General features: G+C 35.8%; 1 protein-coding gene across 3 annotated transcripts; it reads left to right on the forward strand.

The window, feature by feature from the left end:
• Window positions 1–429: 429 nt before the first annotated feature.
• Window positions 430–17,897, forward strand: LOC117334329 (threonine--tRNA ligase 1, cytoplasmic-like). 3 transcript variants are annotated; one of them, XM_033893871.1, is made up of 20 exons: window positions 430–507; window positions 1,618–1,683; window positions 4,455–4,636; window positions 5,770–5,885; window positions 6,249–6,378; window positions 6,991–7,108; window positions 7,504–7,568; window positions 7,744–7,822; window positions 8,469–8,615; window positions 8,916–9,014; window positions 9,840–9,935; window positions 10,276–10,346; window positions 10,606–10,768; window positions 12,711–12,848; window positions 13,250–13,327; window positions 13,838–13,938; window positions 14,315–14,422; window positions 15,558–15,630; window positions 15,998–16,112; window positions 16,453–17,897. In XM_033893871.1, the coding sequence occupies exons 1-20, from the start codon at window positions 448–450 to the stop codon at window positions 16,599–16,601; spliced, it is 2,154 nt and encodes a 717-aa protein (XP_033749762.1). In that variant the 5' UTR covers window positions 430–447; the 3' UTR covers window positions 16,602–17,897. The 3 variants fall into 3 exon arrangements, with proteins under 3 accessions (XP_033749762.1, XP_033749761.1, XP_033749763.1); XM_033893870.1 differs by having other exon boundaries at window positions 437–621; XM_033893872.1 differs by lacking the exon at window positions 430–507 and adding an exon at window positions 678–1,380.
• The last annotated feature ends 5,596 nt before the right edge of the window (window positions 17,898–23,493 follow it).

Consider the following 23,493-nt stretch of genomic DNA (forward strand, 5'->3'; position numbering starts at 1 on the left):
CCCTCACACAACCATGCGCATGCATTTGCATAAATGCGTCGTTTTTGCGGGTCGGATTCTGCAACTACACGTAATCAAATACAGTGGATGGATTATTATATAAAAAAATGTTTCGTTACACTGAAGTAAAAAAACAACCCCTGTTATATGAACTAGTCTAGCGACAGTAAAATCTAAATCTTTGAATATTGTAATGTGGATGAACGCATGTACCAGTACATCAACGGTCCAGATAAATTCGGCTTCTATATTAGTACATATAATACACAATCTAAATATAAGTTAACAATAGCAATACAAAACACAAAGTTGAGAACGAGTTAATATGTGCTAATGGGCAATTATGGCACACAATTAATAAAGAAATTGAAATCTACGGATCACATAAATTCGGCTTCTATATTAGTTTACGTTTGTTATTTCCGTACATGCGTGAGGCAGAACAGCATGGCCGAAAACGTGGAGAAAAAGCTTGAAAAAATGGACATATCTGAAAAATCCGAAAAGGCACGGATTTAGTAGTTTTTGCACTCGTTCCTTTCAGTCATCATGTTTTCCAAGTTTGTTTTAACACGAGTTTCCAAGAGGATATGCCACACTTTCTCAAGATATGCTTCCATGGTTTGTGGTTGTCGCTTGAGTAAACTAAAAACAAATTGTTATTCGATAAAGTTTGCTGATAGTATAATTAATCTATTTGTATTTGAACTCATCTACGTTACCATGTATCAGTAATGGTAATTTTTGAAACATAGCAATGTCTCAACAGATTATATATTCGTTCTAATTTTAGGACACGTTCGATTCGATTGCATCACCTCTGTACGGTATATATAGGCCTTTCTAAACAGAAAACTGGTAATCCGGCTATCGGTACAACTTAAAGAGCGAGTGTATATTCACCGAAATCTGTTTTTGGAACCAGCTCATAGGTTCTCAGTAGTCGAATATTTGTTAAGTGACAGAGCTAGCTAGCTCATTCTTGCTGTAGGATTTAAACAGTCGCCTTTCCAAACAGAAAACTGAGTATCGACTATCGGTACAGTTTAAAAAGCGAGTGTATATTCACCGAAATCTGTTTTTGGAGCCACCTCATAGATTCTCAGTAATGTCGAATTTTTTTAGTGACAGCTCCTTGCTGTAGGATTTAAACAGACGGTCACGTAGTTTATAAACCCTGCACTGCATGCAGTAAATTATATTGTTTGCATGCATTGCCAAAATTGCTAGCTATATATATAGTGTGCTTGTGGCAAGCTCAAACGCCAGATAATCATTTACAAGTGAACATCTATACATTTGTCTGAATTGTCTTGCAAAATGGAGCATTCTGTTAAAGAAGCAGTTTTTTGTGAGTCTGTTGGTTCTGAGGATGATGAGGTACATCTTATATATTATAAGACACAGCAATGTGGTAACGTTGTTATTGTTGTCAATTCTTTTCATTATGTGAATATTGAAAGATATTGTTGATTTGTTGCATATCATATTCAAGTCGGCATATTTTAATTTGATATTATTATGAATTCTAATGGATTGATTTAGGTATTATGTTTAGTGTTCGTATATATTTAAGATTTTAACAACAACATTAACATAACTTTTTATTTTCACTAGAAAGGAAAAAAGGGTAAGAAAGCTTCTGCTGCTGCAGCCGATGGGTCTGGAGACCGGCTGAAAGAGGTAGGTGACCATGTATCTTAATTTGAATTTTATTTTTTTTTAAATTTTCATAGCAGCTTGTTTATTTTGCTGAGATAATCAGCATAACCTAGTATTGGAAATTGTAATTTTAAAATGGCATATTTGTTCGATGAATATTTTATAATATTCTCGTATGTATATAAGTGTGTTAAGTATTGTTTGTATATAATTTTATGTGATTAATCATTTATTATCCTCAGAAAAAATTTTCATCATATGTGATAATTTTCATTTTTTTGTTATATATGATTAATTCAAAGTTTATGTTCATACTTAGCTACAGAAAATAATCAGTTTTGGCCTTAAAAGAACACTGTAGTTTGATCCTTTTTTGTATGGATTGATGTATGAGGTTTATAGTTCTTTTTCAAACATGTACAAAAGTTAATGTAGAATTCAGCAAAATATTGACAGAGGCTTCAAATTCCTAATCCTAAGGTAGTGATTTTGATAAATATAAGATGTACCTGGTATACTGTAAAATAGTAAGTACATATCAATGTATTTAAAAAAGTAATGATATATGATTGGCATTCGTGGAGGCTTAGGCATGTTATCTCAGGATTGAAACAAAGTCAGATAGAATGATGTTTTTGTAAATTATTTACAGTATATAAAACAAAATCTGCCTATATTTGAAACAAGATCTAATTCCTATGGGACAGGTTGCAATCAAATGGGGTTGTAGCCATTTGTGCTCACTGAATCAAGTTGAACAATTACATAAGTACTGGTAGTCATTAAATTGGGGTCTGTATAAAAACTATATTACTTCTTCTTTTTAATATGTTTTCGCGAAAGTATATTAATTTTCAAGTAAAGGACTATTGATTTGAATTGTTTTATTGAAAAGTTGAATTCAATTTGAAAAAAAAAGATTGAATGAACAAAATCATGAAATTGAAACTGGAATGGCAACAGTTTTGAAATTTAGATAAAACTTTTGTAATCCTGTTGGCATAATGCATATATATATGTGTTTTCATTCAACCTTGAAGAAGCTTTGTCAGAACTTACTGTTACATGAAGTTTCACTTTAGCTGTAAATGTACAGTTATACGTTGATAACCTGTTATATATATATATATATATATATATATATATATACAGTATATATCTATATTTATATATACTACAGGTAATTTTATGGTGTAGTACTGAAACTTAAGTAGGGATCCTGTTTAACTAATCAGCACATTACATTATTTCTTTCTCTTTGCAAGAAGCCGGTTCTGCTGCTTGGCAACACATAACAATACAGTCTTAATATTGTTGAATTCCAAGAAAAAACTCTTAAGACTTCTTGGAATTAAAGAGCTGAACATTCTATTTACTTTGTACTGTATGTTTTGCTGGGTGATTAAATAATCAATAACAAGTTCTTCTCCTGTCTAAACATGTTATTTACTGGATCAAAATTTAACAGATCAGGTCTGGTTTAACATGCTCTATGTTCATTCAACAACTCTTTCTTTAAACCACAGAACAAACTTTCATCATTTGATAGAATATATTTAGCTCAAAGGAGTGCATGGCCAAAAATGAAAGGCTCCATCCTGTTATTGCAGGCAAGCCTGCAGCTGTAGAGCATTCCCAAATTGTAGCTTATTTTCTGTTTTAACAAAATAGTGCCGATACTGGTAAATCAGAGTACTGGATTCTATATACCCGGTAATATATATTTATGTCAGCTGGTGCTGTTATTTACCATTGAGGTGATTGTTGATGTCAAATTAAACTATGTATAAACTCATGATAGAGAACTCTTTGTTTTACTGGTAATTACAATATCGGATTTCTGGCAGATACATATGTGAATGTTTCTAAAAAAAATTATATGAAGTTACTAAGACCATTTCTGGCTGACGTTACATGATTAGACAATTGCTGGCTGATGTAAAATACAATTTCTGCATGATGTTACTGATACAATTCTTGTATAATGTTACTAAGCCATTCCTAGCTGATGTCTTTAAGCCAATTCCTATAGCTAATTATATATAATGTACATGTTACTAAGACAATTCCTGGCTGATGTTACTAAGCCAATTCCTTGCTGATGTTACTAAGCCAATTCCTTGCTGATGTTACTAAGACAATTCCTTGCTGATGTTACTAAGACAATTCCTGGCTGATGTTACTAAGACAATTCCTAGCTGATGTTACTAAGACAATTCCTTGCTGATGTTACTAAGCCAATTCCTTGCTGATGTTACTAAGCCAATTCCTTGCTGATGTTACTAAGCCAATTCCTTGCTGATGTTACTAAGACAATTCCTGGCTGATGTTACTAAGACAATTCCTTGCTGATGTTACTAAGCCAATTCCTTGCTGATGTTACTAAGACAATTTCTTGCTGATGTTACTTAGACAATTCCTAGCTGATGTTACTAAGACAATTCCTTGCTGATGTTACTAAGACAATTCCTAGCTGATGTTACTAAGCCAATTCCTTGCTGATGTTACTAAGACAATTCCTGGCTGATGTTACTAAGACAATTCCTTGCTGATGTTACTAAGACAATTCCTTGCTGATGTTACTAAGCCAATTCCTTGCTGATGTTACTAAGACAATTCCTTGCTGATGTTACTTAGACAATTCCTAGCTGATGTTACTAAGCCAATTCCTTGCTGATGTTACTAAGACAATTCCTGGATGAATTTACAGGGCATTTTTTCTCACTCTTACTATGATAATTACTTTTTTGTTATTAAGTAAATATTGACTTTCTTTCCTGTCCTTTTTTAAGATGATGCCCTCTCCAGAGTTCCTGAGAGATCGTCAGATTCTTTGGGACAAATTAAAGAAGGAAGCTGATGAAAAATTAGCTGCAATGCCTTCTGAACCAATCAAGATAACCTTGCCTGATGGGAAAGTGGTGGAAGGTCAGTCATGGCGGACCACTCCGTATGAGGTCGCTAAGGGTATCAGGTGTGTGTTGATCTGTGTAAGACCAAATACATATTGTACAAATAGGATCCTTTTTTAATTTTTGAAATACTCTATGCTTGATCACTGATGAGACGATTACGTAAGAAGTGTCTGTATTTGCATGAATTCAATGCTTCACTATTTACTTTACAAGTGAACTTAACCTTGGATTCTGCAGTCTGTTAAAATATTAGTTGTGTATTAAGTCATTAGTCTATTCTCTCTTGTAGCATGGTTGTAGTGTTTCCCTTTCCATGTGTACTAAATCCTGTTATACAGTTGAGAGGTGGAGACTAGCTTCTGAATTGAAGTTGGTTGTTTAATAACTGAATTGAATCTCATTCTGATTGTAGTTATCACTGCACAGATAAACTTGTCTTGAACTCTTTTATATTTGTCTCGCCTGCAATGAGCAGCATAGCAACATTTCATTTAAAATATTTGCATTGAGATCCATTGCTCGAAAGTGTTGATTCCAACTTTAATCAAGCTGGGTATAAAATTAGATCACATAGTGGACATCTCAACATACCCTTCATTTACTGCATATCATCCAGAAATAATGGACCAGTCACTCTGGAAATTAGGGATGCTGGGAATTTGGACTGTTTCAGTTTTATGTTCGGCTCAGTTTCTCAAAAAAAATCAATGTTATGTCAACCAAATCTGGAATATAGTTGCATTGTAGTATAGAACTCTCAACACACCCTACAGATTACATGAATTAATTTTTTTGTTTTACCAGGTATTTTTTGGGTTCAAAACCTCAAAGAATTTGAGGAATTGATATTGAATCTTTATTGCTTCTCCAATTGATTTACATGTTAGTTATAACTTTGTAGCCAAAATTCCATCATAAATCAGACAAATTTTCTTCTCACTTTTCAGAAAGAGTGATTTTGTGATATTTGATGTTTGTGTTGCAATGAATCAATGTTTACACCTGTCTATACATAAACTGGGTGCTTTGTTTAGCAATGAATTAATAGTTACACATCTGCATGTTGCTTTCATACTATTGAGTGGAGGTTTTTGGAAAAAATATTGATTTTTTTTGTGAATTTTGTAGTTTGATTAAATTAAATAACAAACTGGACAGGCAAGACATATAATAATGTGTAATTCTTGTTTAGTCAAGGGTTGGCTGACAACTGTGTGGTTGCAAAGGTGAATGATGTGCAATGGGACCTTGACCGGCCATTTGAATGTGATGCCACACTACAGCTGCTCAAGTTTGACGACAAAGAAGGTGATTTAACACAACCTGTTCAAAGGGAGATAATTCTTCAAAGTAGAAAGGCCTAACCACTCTGAATAGAACAGAGTTTATAGCCATGCTGATGCATAGTTCTAAGGGCTATTCTAGTAAAACATCAATCCCACCCCAGGTCTCCAGGTTTTGTTATGGAGTACCACCCATAGAATTTGTTAGATAAATTACAAAGAATTAACAGGAAGGAAATTCAACCATGGATAGAAGTCCTTGGGTCAGGTAGATATTTTAATGGAATAGCCTTAATATTAAACTTGTATGAACCATATATGTCAACAATAATTAATAGCGTCTGATTTTCTTACAGTTGTGAAGTTATACTTTCTTTCTTTCTTTAAGGGGAATATGTTTTCTGGCACTCCAGTGCTCACATATTGGGAGAAGCGATGGAGAGACTGTATGGAGGACATTTGTGTTATGGACCTCCTATAGAGGGAGGCTTTTATTATGACATGTGGTCGGATGGCAGGTACATAATTACCTACAGCACACGAGAGAGAGAGAGATCTTTATCAGATGTCTTTCTAGTAATTGGAAAACATAGATTTGATAATACTCTAATATTGCATAATGATAATAATCCTTTCATTTTATGAATAGATGGGTTACATGTATAATAACTAGGTATATACTTTCTACGAATTTGATTTACATATATATGACATTGTGTTTTGGTTCACTCGCTACCTAAGCTTGTGATTATAGCATGTTATAAGTGAAATATGATTACATTTTGACTAAATATCTGTGCATATATGAACATGAAATTTGAATAATTAAAGTCTTCTGTAGAGATTTATATGTGATTTTATCATCAGGAAAAACTATATTTAAAATGCAAGCTCTTACTGAGTCCCTGACCGTTCAAGGCCGCTTAAACCCAAAAGAAGGTGACAACCACTTGTGACAAATGTAATGAACTTCATTCATCAAAATTGACAAAGAGGTTGTCTGAAACTTTTAAGTACTTAATGAATTACAAACCTGATTAATACCATTAATAATGAATTACAAACCTGATTAATACCATTAATAATGACCTGATTGGTGTGATTTTGATGTAAATGGTGTATTTTTAAAGGAACGTGTCATCCGAGGACTACCCTGTAATAGAAACCATGGTAAAGGGCATTGTTAAAGAGAAGCAGCCCTTTGAACGCCTTGTTATGACCAAGGAAAACCTGCTCAAGATGTTTGCTGTAAGTTCAAAGAAACAAAGGTCATTAGAAAGTGATCCCTTATGGGGTGTTGTTAGATGTTCATGTAACATAGTGAGAATGACCATCTAGATTTTAATTAGATTGAAATTTTTCTTGAAAAATATAGACATAAAAACCAGGGCTTTAATGTAAGACTGGACTTTTAGTTGAATGATATGCTTACAACCACAGTAAGGACACCAGCCACTTTCTACTATTTACAGTGAGAATAGGGAAAGTTTATTACATTTCTTCTATTAGATGTTGTAACCAGAAATAAATGACTCAATCAGATTAAGGAAGTAAACTTGAATTACATATTTCATTATCCCAACCAGAGTCTGAACAATTAGATTTATATAAATGGTTACAGTATTTATATTTTGTTTTTACAGTATAACAAATTCAAACAGAGGATCTTGAATGAGAGAGTGACCACTCCCACCACCACTGTCTACAAGTAAGTTTAGAAAAAAACTAGATATGGATTCAACATCTTGTAAAAATCTGCACCTTTTTACATAGAAAAGGCAAATGAAAACATTTATTTACTGTTTCGTTGAAAAGATACAAAAACTGATTGATATATATATTGTGTGCACTAGTTTTGATGATGTATATCATATTATTAACAGGTGTGGCCCCCTGATTGACTTGTGTCGAGGCCCCCATGTAAGACACACTGGAAAAGTAAAAGCTCTGGCTGTGACCAAGGTAAGTACCCAAGTATAGGGACTTAACAAATTTACCTGTACAGACAATGACCAGGTGTTTTAACACAAAATATAAATATACCTGTACAGACAATGACCAGGTGTTTTGACATGAAATATAAATTTACCTGTGCAGATAATGACCAGGTGTTTTGACATGAAATATAAATTTACCTGTACAGTTAATGACCAGGTGTTTTGACATGAAATATAAATTTACCTGTACAGATAATGACCAGGTGTTTTGACATGAAATATAAATTTACCTGTACAGATAATGACCTGGTGGTTTACTGGCTATCCCAGTAAAAATTTTACCCAATGAGAGGACACCAGATTTGTCATACAGGGACCACTATAATAGACTGCATTTTCTCCAGCACCCACCACACATAGCACTTCCTTTTTCTGGATTCCTTAGAGTACTTGGAGAAAACCTACATTGTCTGGCAGTTAGGTGATCCGGTAATTTTTCACGTCTGATCAGGAGTCAAACGCCGGCAGCTAGGTGAAAAGCAAGTGTTAACACTGTAACACTCGACCACCCTTCAATAATAGAATAATTTAATAATAGGGTTGAATCCAGCCTATATATGTACAACTGGTTGGAAATAGTAAAAAAAAATAGCATAAACTTTGTTATGTAGAATTCCTCCACGTACTGGGAAGGCAAGGCTGATGCAGAGAATCTCCAGCGAATCTATGGTATTTCATTCCCTGATACAAAACAGCTTAAGGAGTGGAAACATTTCCAGGAGGAGGCTGCTAAACGGGACCATCGTAAACTTGGAAGGGTAGGTCACCACAAGGCTGTTTTACAGGGAATTGTATGCTAGAATCTCAAAATTTCTTTATCCTTTTGATTTTGGTACATTAAAACTTTAAATGCTGAAATTTTGACCCCTAGAATTGAGAATTTATTAGTGTTTGTGATGAAATCTATTAAGAAACATGTATAACTATGTGGATGTATTATCCCCATTTGAGTATTTCACTCTTGAGGAATTATAATTCAGCTCTTGAGGAATTCTACATTTTAAGGGAAAACAGTGTTAGTCATTTTCATGTAAAATTGTGAATTTTCTCATTTGCAGGAACAAGAATTATTTTTCTTCCATGAGCTGAGTCCTGGTAGCTGTTTCTTCCTCCCGAAAGGAGCTCATATATACAACACCCTTATAGACTTAATAAAGGTTAGACTAGAGATATGTACATCAACATGGCTGTACTGAAACCCACGTTATTTGTTGTCAATTTACAGTCAAAATATACCTTGACAGCACTAAGGTATTCAAAACTATATGGGAGATGCTGTTGTGATATCCGTTTAAAGGACATGAACAAATATTTAACAATTCAGCGAGGAATTGAAATTGTTGTTGGAATTAAAACAAACTTTTAACAAGGCGTGAGGCATTGACATCGTTATAATTCCCTAGTGACAAATTGACGAAGAGATATATGTACGTAACCAAACAACGTACCCACTCTACCGACTTCATTAATGATTCAATTGTCCTGAAGCTTCATACACTTATAATCATCATTTTTATTCTTGCACGATTTTAACCATCTGGAGTAAAGATTAAGTTTGTTTACTATCGCTCTGCTAACTTTATTAATGATCCCATTCTTCTGAAAATTTCTACATTTACCAGTTTATAAAGTTCTACTACTTTATAGCTGTTACTCAAAACTATCATCTCTTATTATGATATTTAGCATTTTTTTCCTGACCGACATTGTGATTAAGCAATTCTTACCATCTTTTGTTGCATATTGGTCAATGTTGGAGAGTGTGGGGATTTGCATTGCTTAAAATGCCTTGTTAAAATTTAATCCTTAAAAGTTTGAATTTGTACCTAAGGTCTATACATAAGGAGGAAGAGGGAATTGCCTTTAGAATCAGTTTTTGATGGTGCCCCTAAAACAGTTAAAAGCATTTAGTATACATCTCCCAAATGAAGTATGAGCATCTTCATTAAAATATCTAAACTTTTGATTTTTGTTGATTTCAGAGTGAATACAAAAAGAGAGGATTCCAGGAAGTGGTTTCTCCAAACATTTACAACAGCAAGCTCTGGGAACAGTCTGGTCACTGGCAACATTACCAGGTAAGTTCTGTTTACTCCAGACATTTACAACAGCAACCTCTGGGGACAGTCTGGTCACTGGCAACATTACCAGGTAAGTTCTGTTTACTCCAGACATTTACAACAATAAGCTCTGGGAACATAGAAGAAATTCTGCTTTTCAAATTTGCGCCCAATTAGCCAATATGTTATATTTGTTCCTTTAATGCATAGTATGCCAATATCCCATCTTTTGGTTAAGTGTTTCAGCTGATGATTCCCATAATTGGTGTGTTATTCCAATTCTAGTTTTGGTAATTCTGTTGTTTTGTTTCAAATTGTTTCTTTGTGACATATATTGTGCATTTTCTGTTGTACATAGGATAACATGTTCCAGTTTGAAGTTGACAAGGAAAAATTTGCCCTCAAACCAATGAACTGCCCTGGCCACTGGTAAGACATTTTTTCTTTTGTTGATTATAAATATATCAAAACTTTAAATATTTTGCATCTTAGGGTATTTTGTATCTTTAGGGAAATGTCAGAATTTTTTTATTTTTTTTTTTGAAATTGTAATATAGCAATGATGATATTAAAATGATAATATTAATTATTTATTACCTGTGAATGTGTGGGGCAATTCCATGACTCCATGTTAACTAAGATCCCCTGTGAATAACAAGTGTTTTACTTGTACTGTTGTGTTTTATAGTTTGATGTTTGATGTGCGTCCCCGATCCTGGAAGGAGCTGCCTGTGAGAATGGCCGACTTCGGTGTATTACACAGAAATGAAATCAAGGGTGCACTTAGTGGTCTGACCCGTGTCCGAAGGTTCCAACAGGATGATGCTCACATCTTCTGTCGACCAGACCAGGTTAGTGTCTTACACTTAGAGATAGGTTCACAGTTTAGGAATCCAGTATTATTCTAATATAATGTTGTCAAGACAACTACTGATCCAGTTAAAAGTTATAATGAGCATTAGATGATATGCTAGATGATAATCTGTTGGCTTTATTATGCATCAAAGGTGTGTTCAGGTTGGCGCGCCCTCGCGAAAGCACTCATGTATGCATTCAAAATAGCGGCCTCCATTATATTTAAACAGTGTAAAGTACATGGTAAGGTCGTTTTGTTATTTTTCCATTGAAAAAATAATTTAAAGTGCATGATTGTCATTATTTTTAACAATAAGTCCTTCTTATCAGAATGACAGTGGCCACTGATTACGTTGGTCACAAAAAGTGCATATGATAAGCTTCCGTCATCGCTTTTTAAAGTCAGTTTTTCCATGTTCAATACATTGAACACCATCTTGGTTTTACTGGCAAAGAGTTTGGTGGGTTGGTATGTGTGCGCTCGCGCGTACATGTCTGTTCAGAAGCGATCACTCGCCATCTTAAACATGTCTTAGGTATATGCATTCTAGTATATATCATCTTTTTAGGTCACCCGAGACAAAGTCTCAAGTGACCTATTCTAATTGCATTTTGTCTGTCGTCGTGCATCATCCGTTGTGCGTCGTCCATCCGTAAACAATTTACATTTTTGACTTCTTCTCCAAAACCGCTGAACCAAATTAAATGCTATTTGGCAGGAAGCTGCTATGGCTAAAGGTCAAACAAAATTGTGAATTATATATGGTCCCCAACCCCCAGGGGCCTGATTATATTGTGTTACCCAAATCTGTCCGTTCCCATCCCGTCGCATTACTACTTGCCTTGATACAATGTAACTAGTTGATCTCAGGAAATGCTGATGCGATCCTCACTAAACTGTGTTTCGGGATGACAAGTGGCAGCGGGGGCATTTATGTCTTACAGACATGTTCTAGTCTTCTAAATTTCTCTGACTTTAGTATTCAATTAGATAATAGTATGGAAAAAACTCGCTGTGAGTTTACTAATATCTAAATGTAGTTCGGGTGTCTTAGTCACACTGACCTTTCACCTAGGACACATGTTCCATACCCAGATTTGGTGTGAGAAAGTCCTTAATTTAAGTTAAAATCTTGTAAGTTTTATTGGGAGTTAATAACAACATCAGCCCCTAGGTTTTACTACTTGGAGAACTCCAATCACCATGTTGGTGATTTAATAAATGAACACAGGAGATCTGGAATTGCAATGATGTGGCCTACTGGATGCATTTCATTTTGTAATTGTAGACAAGATGGGCAGACAACACAATAGAAATATAAGAAATAGAAAAGGATAATGGGTGGTGTAGACTTCAGGCCTAGAAAAGGATAATGGCTGGTGTAGATTTCAGGACTAGAAAAGGATAAGGGCTGGTGTAGATTTCAGGCCTAGAAAAGAATAATGGGTGGTGTAGATTTCAGGACTAGAAAAGGATAATGGGTGGCATAGATTTCAGGCCTAGAAAAGAATAATGGGTGGTGTAGATTTCAGGACTAGAAAAGGATAAGGGCTGGTGTAGATTTCAGGCCTAGAAAAGAATAATGGGTGGTGTAGATTTCAGGCCTAGAAAAGGATAATGGGTGGTGTAGATTTCAGGCCTAGAAAAGGATAATGGGTGGTGTAGATTTCGGGACTAGAAAAGGATAATGGCTGGTGTAGATTTCAGGCCTAGAAAAGGATAATGGGTTGTGTAGATTTCAGGCCTAATTTTTGAACAAGAAGACGGGTTACTCAGTTAGAACCTGTTTACAGTGGTATTTATTAGCTTTATTCTTTTGATCTGTGTGTATCACATTCTACTTATGAAAGTAAAGAACAGATGAGCTGTTCTATTCTCAGTTTTAACTTTTCTTCAGTATTTTCATATCCCTAACCATGTTTTGTTGTTGTATGCAGATCAAGGAGGAGATTTCTGCCTGTCTTGATTTCCTGAAGCATGTGTATGGTGTGTTTGGATTTACCTTCAAGCTCAACTTGTCTACTCGTCCGGAGAAGTTTATGGGGGAGATCGCCGTATGGGACGAGGCGGAGAAGGTGATTTTCTCAGTTATACGGTTTTTTGTTAAAAATGGGTTATAACCTCCGCAATTTACACATTATCTTAGTGGTAAAAGAACGTATATTTTTAAAACTTGTTCAGTTTAATGAGTTTCACTCAGTTAACAAACTGCCAATATCTTCTTGATGAAATCACATTTTGTCTAAATTCTTTTTTAAGTTTGATTAAGGGAAGACCTGAAAATCATTTCACATGAAAAACAGGAATATCCAATTCAGGGTAAAGAAATTAAGTTGAAAAGTACAACAGAAAGAAACAAATCATAGAAATAGTCTTAGATATCTGTATTTTTCACACCAACCTAACAACATTTCCAGTAAAAAATTGATATGTTTTATTTTTGTCAGTTTGAAATTAATTTTTTTATACATATCAGCACCTTGCCGAATGTTTGGATGAATTTGGACAAGGCTGGGAGCTGAACCCACAGGACGGCGCGTTCTATGGGCCAAAGGTATGCCTCATATTTGTTAATGCTCATTGATGTGAGACTTTTTTCTTACATGGAAAGGACATACCAGTATAATTAAATCCTATTCATGACATGACAAGGTCGGACTATTTTGGCTGAAGGTGTTTAAAATAGATAAATATCTCGGTTTAGGTCAGATATTGATTACAAAATATGTAAAAAAAAAAAAAAAAAAGCATTGAATGATAGTTGCAGAATGTCAGCTTGACAGGGATAAATCAATATTGAACACATACTAGTAATAGTTTATTTTGTTTTCACTGGGAGTTGTTTCAAAGTTGCAAATTAAAAACATGTATAAAATACTTCCAAATCCTTCATTTTGACTGAATTACCTCCCTTGTGGTTTATCGGTGAGAACATAATGTTCTGATTAAGGTGTTATTTGATGCCTATTGTCCTATTACACTGTCAGACTGATCGGATGTGTACGGGTTTACAGTCTTGACTAGTATAAAATTGACGGGTTAACTGTTAAGACATATTTTGTAGATTGATATTACAATCACGGACGCCCTGAAGCGGTCACACCAGTGTGCCACAATACAGCTGGACTTTCAGCTACCCCTTCGCTTCAACCTCACCTATGTCACGTGAGTAACCAAAATTCAATTTACAACTTTCCTTTTCAAGATCTGAAATTTTCAAAGACTAAAACAGGGCTTTTTCTGAGTTTTTTGAGGGGCAAAAATGAACCCCATTCTCAGTTGAAATTATCTCCTCTATTCTCAAAAATATGCAGTCTAAATTCCTTTAGTTACCAAGTCTGTTCTCAAAATGAAACAAAAATATCCCCATCCCAAGGAAGTAAAAAAAGTCATGCTGTTCTTCCAAAGTTTGATGTGTTTAAGATATATCTGGATACACAGTCAGAACATGATACTATATAAGCTTTACTTAAGAATATGTACTGAAGACCTAGCTTACCTAGTGTATAAAAGAGTAAAACTATTGTTGTCTCTCCCACAGTGGTGAGGATGCTGCTGATAAGAAGAGGCCCGTGATCATCCATAGAGCTGTCCTGGGGTCTGTGGAGAGGATGATTGCCATCTTATGTGAGAGTTACAGTGGCAAATGGTAAGATCTCCATAATGTGGGACTAGTGCTTTGTAAATTTAACGAGTGGGAGATCAACATTACAGTATCATGTAACATTTTAACCAGATACAGGTGAAGCATTGTCATATGATAATCAAAATCTGGATTATTTTCGTTCACAGAAAACACTTTTGGTTATAGATATTATTTAATGCAGTAATTAATCTATGAAACCTTGCTCAATAGGTACTTAACTCCCTCTCACTAAAAGCAATACTGACTCCCTCTCACTAAAAGCAATGCTGTCTCCCTCTCACTAAAAACCATACTGACTCCCTCTCACTAAAAGCAATACTGACTCCCTCTCACTAAAAGCAATACTGACTCCCTCTCACTAAAAGCAATGCTGACTCCCTCTCGCTAAAAGCAATGCTGACTCCCTCTCGCTAAAAGCAATACTGACTCCCTCTCACTAAAAGCAATACTGACTCCCTCGCTAAAAGCAATACTGACTCCCTCTCACTAAAAGCAATACTGTCTCCCTCTCGCTAAAAGCAATACTGTCTCCCTCTCACTAAAAGCAATACTGATTCCCTCTCACTAAAATCAATACTGTCTCCCTCTCACTAAAAGCAATACTGACTCCCTCTCACTAAAAGCAATACTGACTCCCTCTTACTAAAAGCAATACTGACTCCCTCTCACTAAAAGCAATACTGACTCCCTCTCGCTAAAAACAATACTGACTCCCTCTCACTAAAAGCAATATTGACTCCCTCTCGCTAAAAACAATACTGACTCCCTCTCACTTAAAGCAATACTGACTCCCTCTCACTAAAAGCAATACTGTCTCCCTCTCACGAAAAGCAATACTGTCTCCCTCTCGCTAAAAGTAATACTGACTCCCTCTCGCTAAAAACAATACTGACTCCCTCTCACTAAAAGCAATACTGACTCTCTCTCACTAAAAGCAATACTGACTCTCTCTCACTGAAAGCAATACTGTCTCCCTCTCACTAAAAGCAATACTGACTCCCTCACTAAAAGAAATACTGACTCCCTCTCACTAAAAGCAATGCTGACTCCCTATCACTAAAAGCAATACTGTCTCCCTCTCGCTAAAAGCAATACTGACTCCCTCTCACTAAAAGCAATACTTTTTATTGGTGTCTAGGCCATTCTGGATGTCCCCACGCCAAGCTGTTGTGATACCAGTGGCTCCCCTCTACAATGACTATGCCAATCAGGTAGGCAGTGTTTAATGCCTCTGTAGGGTTTGTGTTATCCCAGTCAGAGTTTAAAGTCAAATTTTGTCAACAGAAAATTTTGTTGGGTCTGTTTCCTGTCTGTCTGTCTGTCTGTCTGTCTGTCTGTCCAGATTTTGTTTCTTTAATGCATTTATTGCCAATATCTTTTCTTTTAGTTAAATTTTCAGCAAATTCTATACTGAAATGTGAAGATCTATTGAAAGCAAGTCATTGTTCTAGTTAAACATTGGTCCCGATATAAATTTCACACAATACTGAAATAATCATGATTCTGATTTCAACAATTAATTATTATTTCAGACCTATTTAATTCTATATATACTCACTTTATATTCTCTGTTACAAGGTAAAGGACCAGATCCATAATGCCGGATTCATGTGTGATACAGATGTTGATGAGGGAACCACTCTCAATAAGAAGGTCCGCAACTGTCAGTTAGCCCAGTACAACTTCATCCTGGGTACGTAGATTGTGTGTTATATGAGCAATTACAAATCATTAAAATTTAACACAAAATTTAGTAAAGGGAACAGAACTGAACATTTTGCTGGGATTACTATTCCAGTTAAGATATCTACCCAGATTTATCAAACAGGGACTGCCAAATGAAGTGATTTAATTCAAATGGTACCATATGATAAGCCACATTTTCTCCAGCACCCACCAAGCATAGAACTTTTATTTCTGGAATTCTCTTTTAGGATATTTAATTTACCAGATTTAGTACATTTATAACTAGTTTATCCGAATATATTTTGTTTGATGTCACACATGCTACAATTAAGACTTTTGTTTTCTAGTGGTCGGAGAGAAGGAAGTGACCAACAAAACGGCCAACGTGAGGACGCGAGACAATAAGGTACATGGGGAACACACCATTGACGACATTGTCACCCGTTTCCTGGCACTGAAAAAGTCACAATGTCTGGATGCGGAGGAGAAATTCTAAATATAAACTTTCCAAGTGTAGCAGAATGATTTTAATTTATTTGTGATCTAAGGCTTCAAGTACTGTGCTGGTATTATGTGGTGTTCATCGACAGTGGACAATCCTTCAGACTATTTCAAATGTTATATTAAGCATGTGCTATAAGATAATTGTGAACTATTTATCATGCTTTGTATTTCGTTGAAAAACAGTTTCCACAAGTATGCCACACACTTTCTGATGGTTTACAGGGTTGGATCAGAAACACATTTAAGTGTTTACATTATAGTGACTTCAGTAGTATCAGTAGTTAGATATAATACCATGTTTGTTTAGTGATAGGCCACACGTACAAGGCATTGAAACTAGCGGGTGTCATAGTGGGGTTTCCATTGAGACTTTGGTTCATGTAGTGCTATATATATATAGCTATCTGACAGTAGTTTAAACATTTCTTAAAAGTAGCAAAGCACGCTTGTTGTCCTGGGAGCATTCAAACAGTTTGAGGTTTTACTTGCATCATGAATATCACATCAGCTGGGGCCATGATTTTGTTTTGTTAGGAGGTTGTGTGCAATGTGGTGTAATGTTGATCTGATATTGATGGTAATGATTACAAACACAGTGCGAAATCATTAACACTTTAATAACAAAAATATTAGTATACAGAAGTTTACAATGTTGAGAGTTTATTATTCCTCTCGCTACTACAAGCTTTTGGATAGGGGGTGATATTAGGTTATGTTTTCGCCTGTAGAAAAAAGCTTGTTCAAAGTTGTACTTTGCAGTCTTTCAAAACATATTTCTATGAAATATTGTGCTGTACCTAAGTCTTTAAACTGTGCAGTCACGGTTTATTTTTTCATTGTGATGGTTTTCTTAAGAGCATTGTTTATATAAAGTTTGTCCGGAGCACTGCTTCCTTCTCTCTCAACTAATTCTTAAGAAACATTTTACTTGTGATAGATACATAGGTGGACATGTGCTTGTGAATTCATTTGAGTAAGTGCACTTTTATAATAAACGTATACAATTTTGTGTGTGGGAGTGACAGGTATTATGTTCACGGGATAATTTGTTACTCCTGTACTGTATTATTTAATGCATATAATGTTGGCACACCTAAATCATGGCGTTTCATTTGTGACCAATTTATTCACCAGAAAGACTGCAATATTAAATACCTTTTATGTACGCAAGTCCCTGACTTGAGATTGAATGAGAAGGTGAATACAAAATTATGTTAATGTATATGACACACTTACTGTAAATTGAGTTGAACCTCTTAATGTGATTAAAATCGAATATACAAAATAATTTCACTTTTTATTTAGCTGGTGGGCGTAGCCAAACAGCTTTAAACAGTATCTTGGTTGTGTAAGAGGTAACAAGAAAATTAGATGTTGGTTTAATCTTTTGAATTTGTTGTGGCATATGGTTAAGACAGATCCCTTTTGAGTGTCTGTTGTCCGCTAATAGAAAGGAGATTGTATACATGTGTTAACCATCAAACACCAATCAAATCTGTGAGTTTCCCAACCACATTTCTCTATGTTGCTGATAAAGCTTGGTTGTTGACAAATGTGGTTTCAGATAAGGTAGATAACATCAGGCTATGGACTTTGTGTTACACAAAGTAAATTGGAACAGATTTTGAATAATTCATATTACATATTGAGCTTGTGTAACTTGAAAATAAGATTAGACCTCAGATTTTATGAATAATATACAAGACTTCGGTTTAAACAGAGACATATTATAGATAGGTGTTAACATTATAATGATGGTTTAAACAGAGACATATTATAGATAGGTGTTAACATTATAATGATGGTTTAAACAGAGACATATTATAGATAGGTGTTAACAATTTAATGATGGTTTAAACTGAGAAATATTATAGATAGGTGTTAACATTATAATGATGGTTTAAACTGAGAAATATTATAGATAGGTGTTAACATTATAATGATGGTTTAAACTGAGAAATATTATAGATAGGTGTTAACATTATAAAGTTTGATAGGTTAAGATGTGTCTATTGCTTGGACCTGGTTTGTCACTACATGCAGTTTATTGTGGACAGTGGACTTGCAAGTACAAGCTGACATCATTTTTGAATTGTGTTGACGAGGGATTCTTTCATGTATGCATATCTCTGTGTGGATAGTGTACCTGTATATTATAATTATCGACACAACTGAGTAACATTCCATCAGTTACACATATTCAAATTCTCCCTACGTGTACTTCACCTGTTTACTTGTCATGAGCAGGTATTTTACTTTTAGTAATAACCAAGATTTATAGATGCATGTCCGTAACTTATAAGGAACACAATCATAATGGGACTCAATTATAGTTTACCCGTTCAGGCCTTCACAAGTCAAGTATCATGTCGGTACTTTTTTCTGCATGTTTTATAAACAGGAAGCTGACCAGAGAGCATAGTGACAGAGCTGTTCTGCCAAATATGGTGAACGTATGTAACATGCTTCAGAAAAATTGACCTTCTTACATTCTTTGAGAGAGAGACAGATCAAGAGAGTCTAGGTGATATACTGCCCACTAGTTATGTGGCCATTGGCCTGTTGTTGTATGTAAGACTTCATTCAAATTAAAACTACAATCTATTAGAGGCCCTTTGATAATTGCCCAACAGGACATTTTCACTGTCAATTTCATCTAAACAAACTTTATACCAGTATCCCTGTTGTACTGGAGCAAGATTGGGATGTCTTTATGATGGTATCCTTGCGTCAGAGGTTTTACAATGTTTAAAGCAATCGCAACATCTCGGGGAAATTTCCGGCAACACTCGGAAATCTCCGAGTGTTGCCGGAAATTTCCCCGAGATGTTGCGATTGTGTTTAAAGGTGCATTTGATACGCGTTAACTATCTAATATATTGGCTTCAGGGTACTATTTCTACTGGGATGCTGATAGTAAACACTGGGGTTCCTTATAAGAATTCCAGCAATGATGATGTTCAAAGGGGGAAAAATCATTTTTAGCTCGTTAGGGGAGCTACATATATATTGCTATACCCTCAGCGTTGGTGTCAATACCGACAAGGACACCGCTAAGGTATTTCACATGTGTGTTCCTTGTGATAAGACCTTTCCATTGGTACTACATGTGCTGATATTGACGATGATCTAAGGCCTACATATTTGACGTGTGGTCCTTGTGACAAGACTTTCTATTGGTACTGCATTTGCGAATAGTAACTTTTGACCTACTTTTTAACAAAATTAATTCTAAAATCCAACCCGCTGGCGAGCTATGCTGTGTTCTGAAAACTCTTTTGTTTTACAAAGTGTTTGTTTGTGGGTATCGCTGTATGATCTAGTCTAATCAGAAAGGAGGAGGGACAGTGAAAATAAAATGCCATGTGTTCCGGCTTCATCCTCGACATTGACATGACGAAGAAGTTTCTTTTTCAAGGACATACCATCATTAAGTTGATTGTATTCTTTTATTATCTTTGTTGATAAGCTCTTTAATGAATTCTCGTTTGAAAGCAAAAAGTAAGTCGGCCACGAGAGTGACTTTGTTTCCATAGGTGTATATTAATAGTTGTTACAATAACTTGCAACCAATCTTAATATAAAAAAAAGTAAATAAGAAATTCAACAATTCTTACTACATGTATATCATCCTCGGTATATTTCATCTGGACAATAGTCGCGTGTTTCACGAAATATCTTCCATTACAGTTCATAATCTTATTCTTGGTTCGTCTAATGCATTTCCTAAAATGGACAGCTATCGTAGCAAGAGAACTAAGAAAAATGGTGTGCGGTAGTGTATAATGGGAAAAAATTATGTCTTGATGGAAGAAGTGTTTTTCTTGAGCAGAATCCCAAGATAGGCATTTGAGTGCAGTTTGAGATTTTCTTCGGAGAAGCCAAATGTGTCGCTAGGCCTTTTCTCCTACACACAAATGTGTTAGTGATATGTCCTAGGGCGCCCGTGATGAAAAAGTCGCCAGAATAATGTGAACACACGGAGCTCTACCGTGTCTGACTGAGATCTTTACATGTGCCTCATATGGCCTTATTAGCAAGACACGAGCGACAACATTTAATGTTTCCCTTTCATCATCGGCGTTCTAGGAAGAGACGAACGAAAGAAAAAATATGAAACCGAAAGAGGTAGGTATCCTTTATTTACGTGCACACAAAAGTCTATTCGTCACAATGTTGTCAAAATCACGTCTAATGTAGTGGTGTGTAGTTAATGGAATGAAAACCGAAGCCAAGCTGCTTTTCATTTAGGTAATGTGACTTAGCGAATTACCTCGGTAAATGCCTTTGTTAGTACTTTTGCTCTCAACATTTAGATTTTATTTAAACATAATTATAGGAAGATTAATACGTATTTTAAACAAAATAGTATCAATACATTACTGTATACTTGGTATTTTTCGCAGTAGTTCTATTTTTGCGTTTCCGGGATTCGATTCAACAGTAAGACGAAAACGCCGGTTCTACAACAAAATGAAAAGGGACAAGGTACGCTGCTACATGTTTCTTTATTGATATTGTCATTGACTTCAGTGCTAGAGAAAATTGAAATGTTCATTATAAATCTTAACAGTGTTACTATAAATTTCGCGACAGAAACACATTTCATCCCCACAATATTCTTTGCTATCCCTATTCAAGCTTCTCGGGTCAACAGACGCAGACACACTTCATACTACCAATTATTAAAGTCCACAGAATTGAACCGCTACTTTTTATATGTTGTTGATCAAATGTCTTTCAGCGGAAGAATGTACTATTCTTTAAAGAAGAAGGAAACGAGAGACAAACAGCGCGATTACAGTACCGGTAAGTTAAACTTGATTAGATGCAAATTATTCGTGTGTCGCATAGTATACTTGGTTTCACTATTTTCAGAATGTTTATGAGATACTTGCGTTCTCATTCAATTAACTATTTTAACCTTTTTTTCGACAAAGCCGTTTAAAAACGATATTCCAAATCAACATCCGTCATGCAGTAAAAACAAAATAAGTTATTACAATATGAATATTATATTATGAATAGCAATCTACTAAGGGAGTCTCCATATCTTAAACTGGTAACTGGTCTGACTATATAAATGAAAATGAACAAACAATATATTTTACTTTATACGACCCTTATGGAAAACAGCGATGTAATCTGTGATATGGTTCATGGTCAGTGTCCCACTTACTTATCGTTCGTGGTCAGTGTCCCACTTACTTATCGTTCATGGTCAGTGTCCCTCCTATTAATCGTAAGTGGTCAGTGTCCCTACGACTTATCGTTCGTTATCAGTGTCCCTCCTATTAATCGTTCGTTATCAGTGTCCCTCCTACTTATCGTTCGTGGTGAGTGTCTCCTACTTATCGTTCGTGGTGAGTGTCCCTCCTACCTATCGTTCGTGGTAAGTGTCCCTCCTACTTATCGTTCGTTATCAGTGTCCTTCTTACTTATCGTTCGTGGTGAGTGTCCCTCCTACTTATCGTTCATGGTCAGTGTCCTCCTACTTCTGGTTCGTGGTCATTGTCCCTCCTACTTATGGTTCATGGCCATTGTCCCTCCTACTTATCGTTCGTGGTGAGTGTCCCTCCTACTTATCGTTCGTGGTCAGTGTCCCTCCTACTTATCGTTCGTGGTCAGTATCCCTCCTACTTATCGTTCGTGGTCAGTGTCCCTCCTACTTATGGTTCCTGGTCAGTGTCCCTCCTACCTATAGTTCGTGGTCAGTGTCCCTCCTATTAATCGTTCGTGGTCAGTGTCCCTCCTACTTATGGTTCGTGGTCAGTGTCCCTCCTACTTATCGTTCGTGGTCAGTGTCCCTCCCACTTATCGTTCGTGGTGAGTCTCCCTCCTACTTGTCGTTCATGGCCAGTGTCCTTCCCACTTATCGTTCGTGGTCAGTGTCCCTCCTACTTATCGTTCGTGGTCAATGTCCCTCCTTCTTATGGTTCGTGGTCAGTGTCCCTCCTACTTATCGTTCGCGATCAATGTCCCTCCTAATAATCGTAAGTGGTCAGTGTCCCTCCTACTTATCGTTCGTGGTCAGTATCCCTCCTACTTATCGTTCGCGATCAATGTCCCTCCTATTAATCGTAAGTGGTCAGTGTCCCTCCTACTTATCGTTCGTGGTCAATGTCCCTCCTACTTAGTGAATTATCTCCTCCTCGTCTTGCCGAGTACATTCTTGTAATGCAAGCTAGCAACTGCTGTCAAATAAACTGTCAAACCGGATCCTTTCAGAACTACCTGACAGCGTTTAGCAGAACCCAACCATTGCTAGCCTCAAAGCACTCCTTAATGTCAGAAAATATCTGATTCCTTTATACTACCAAAAATGTGTATTATATGGTCCTCACCTCATAGGTCAGAGGGGCGGGGCAAACATGTGTTGAATTGACTAAACTCTTAAAGATCTTCTTCTTAAGACCCTAGTGGGTACGTTGAGCACGATTTGTTTATGAATGCCTTTCGAAATATTCCAGGTTAAAATTATCGGTATGGGATGGCAATTTGATGGTATGCTCATGTAAACCTTGATTGACCCCAGGGGCTCATTGACGGAGCCTAAAAGGATTGAAAGGACATCTTACAGGGACAATTGAAAAATTGAGAATTGAGAAAACCTATGAGTTATGTTAAAATATGCAAAAGGTCCCTGGTACCTGTGTTATGGCCTTCCTAGTGTTGCTAATTAAAGGTGTAGGACAGGATTCTTTTTTTATCCAAAACATTATCAAAACAATTCCGTATGCTGTCAAAAGATCTTATATTGTCATAAGTTTGTCTTTCTGCAAATTATGAGCGCAAATATGTAAGTAAATATTTCACAAAGAATATGTAAAATAGTTTTAAAAACAAAATACATTTTGTATGTTCAAATTTTTAGGCTCATTTCG

This window comes from Pecten maximus, chromosome 9, assembly GCF_902652985.1.
Source record: "Pecten maximus chromosome 9, xPecMax1.1, whole genome shotgun sequence".
Taxonomy (NCBI): domain Eukaryota; kingdom Metazoa; phylum Mollusca; class Bivalvia; order Pectinida; family Pectinidae; genus Pecten; species Pecten maximus.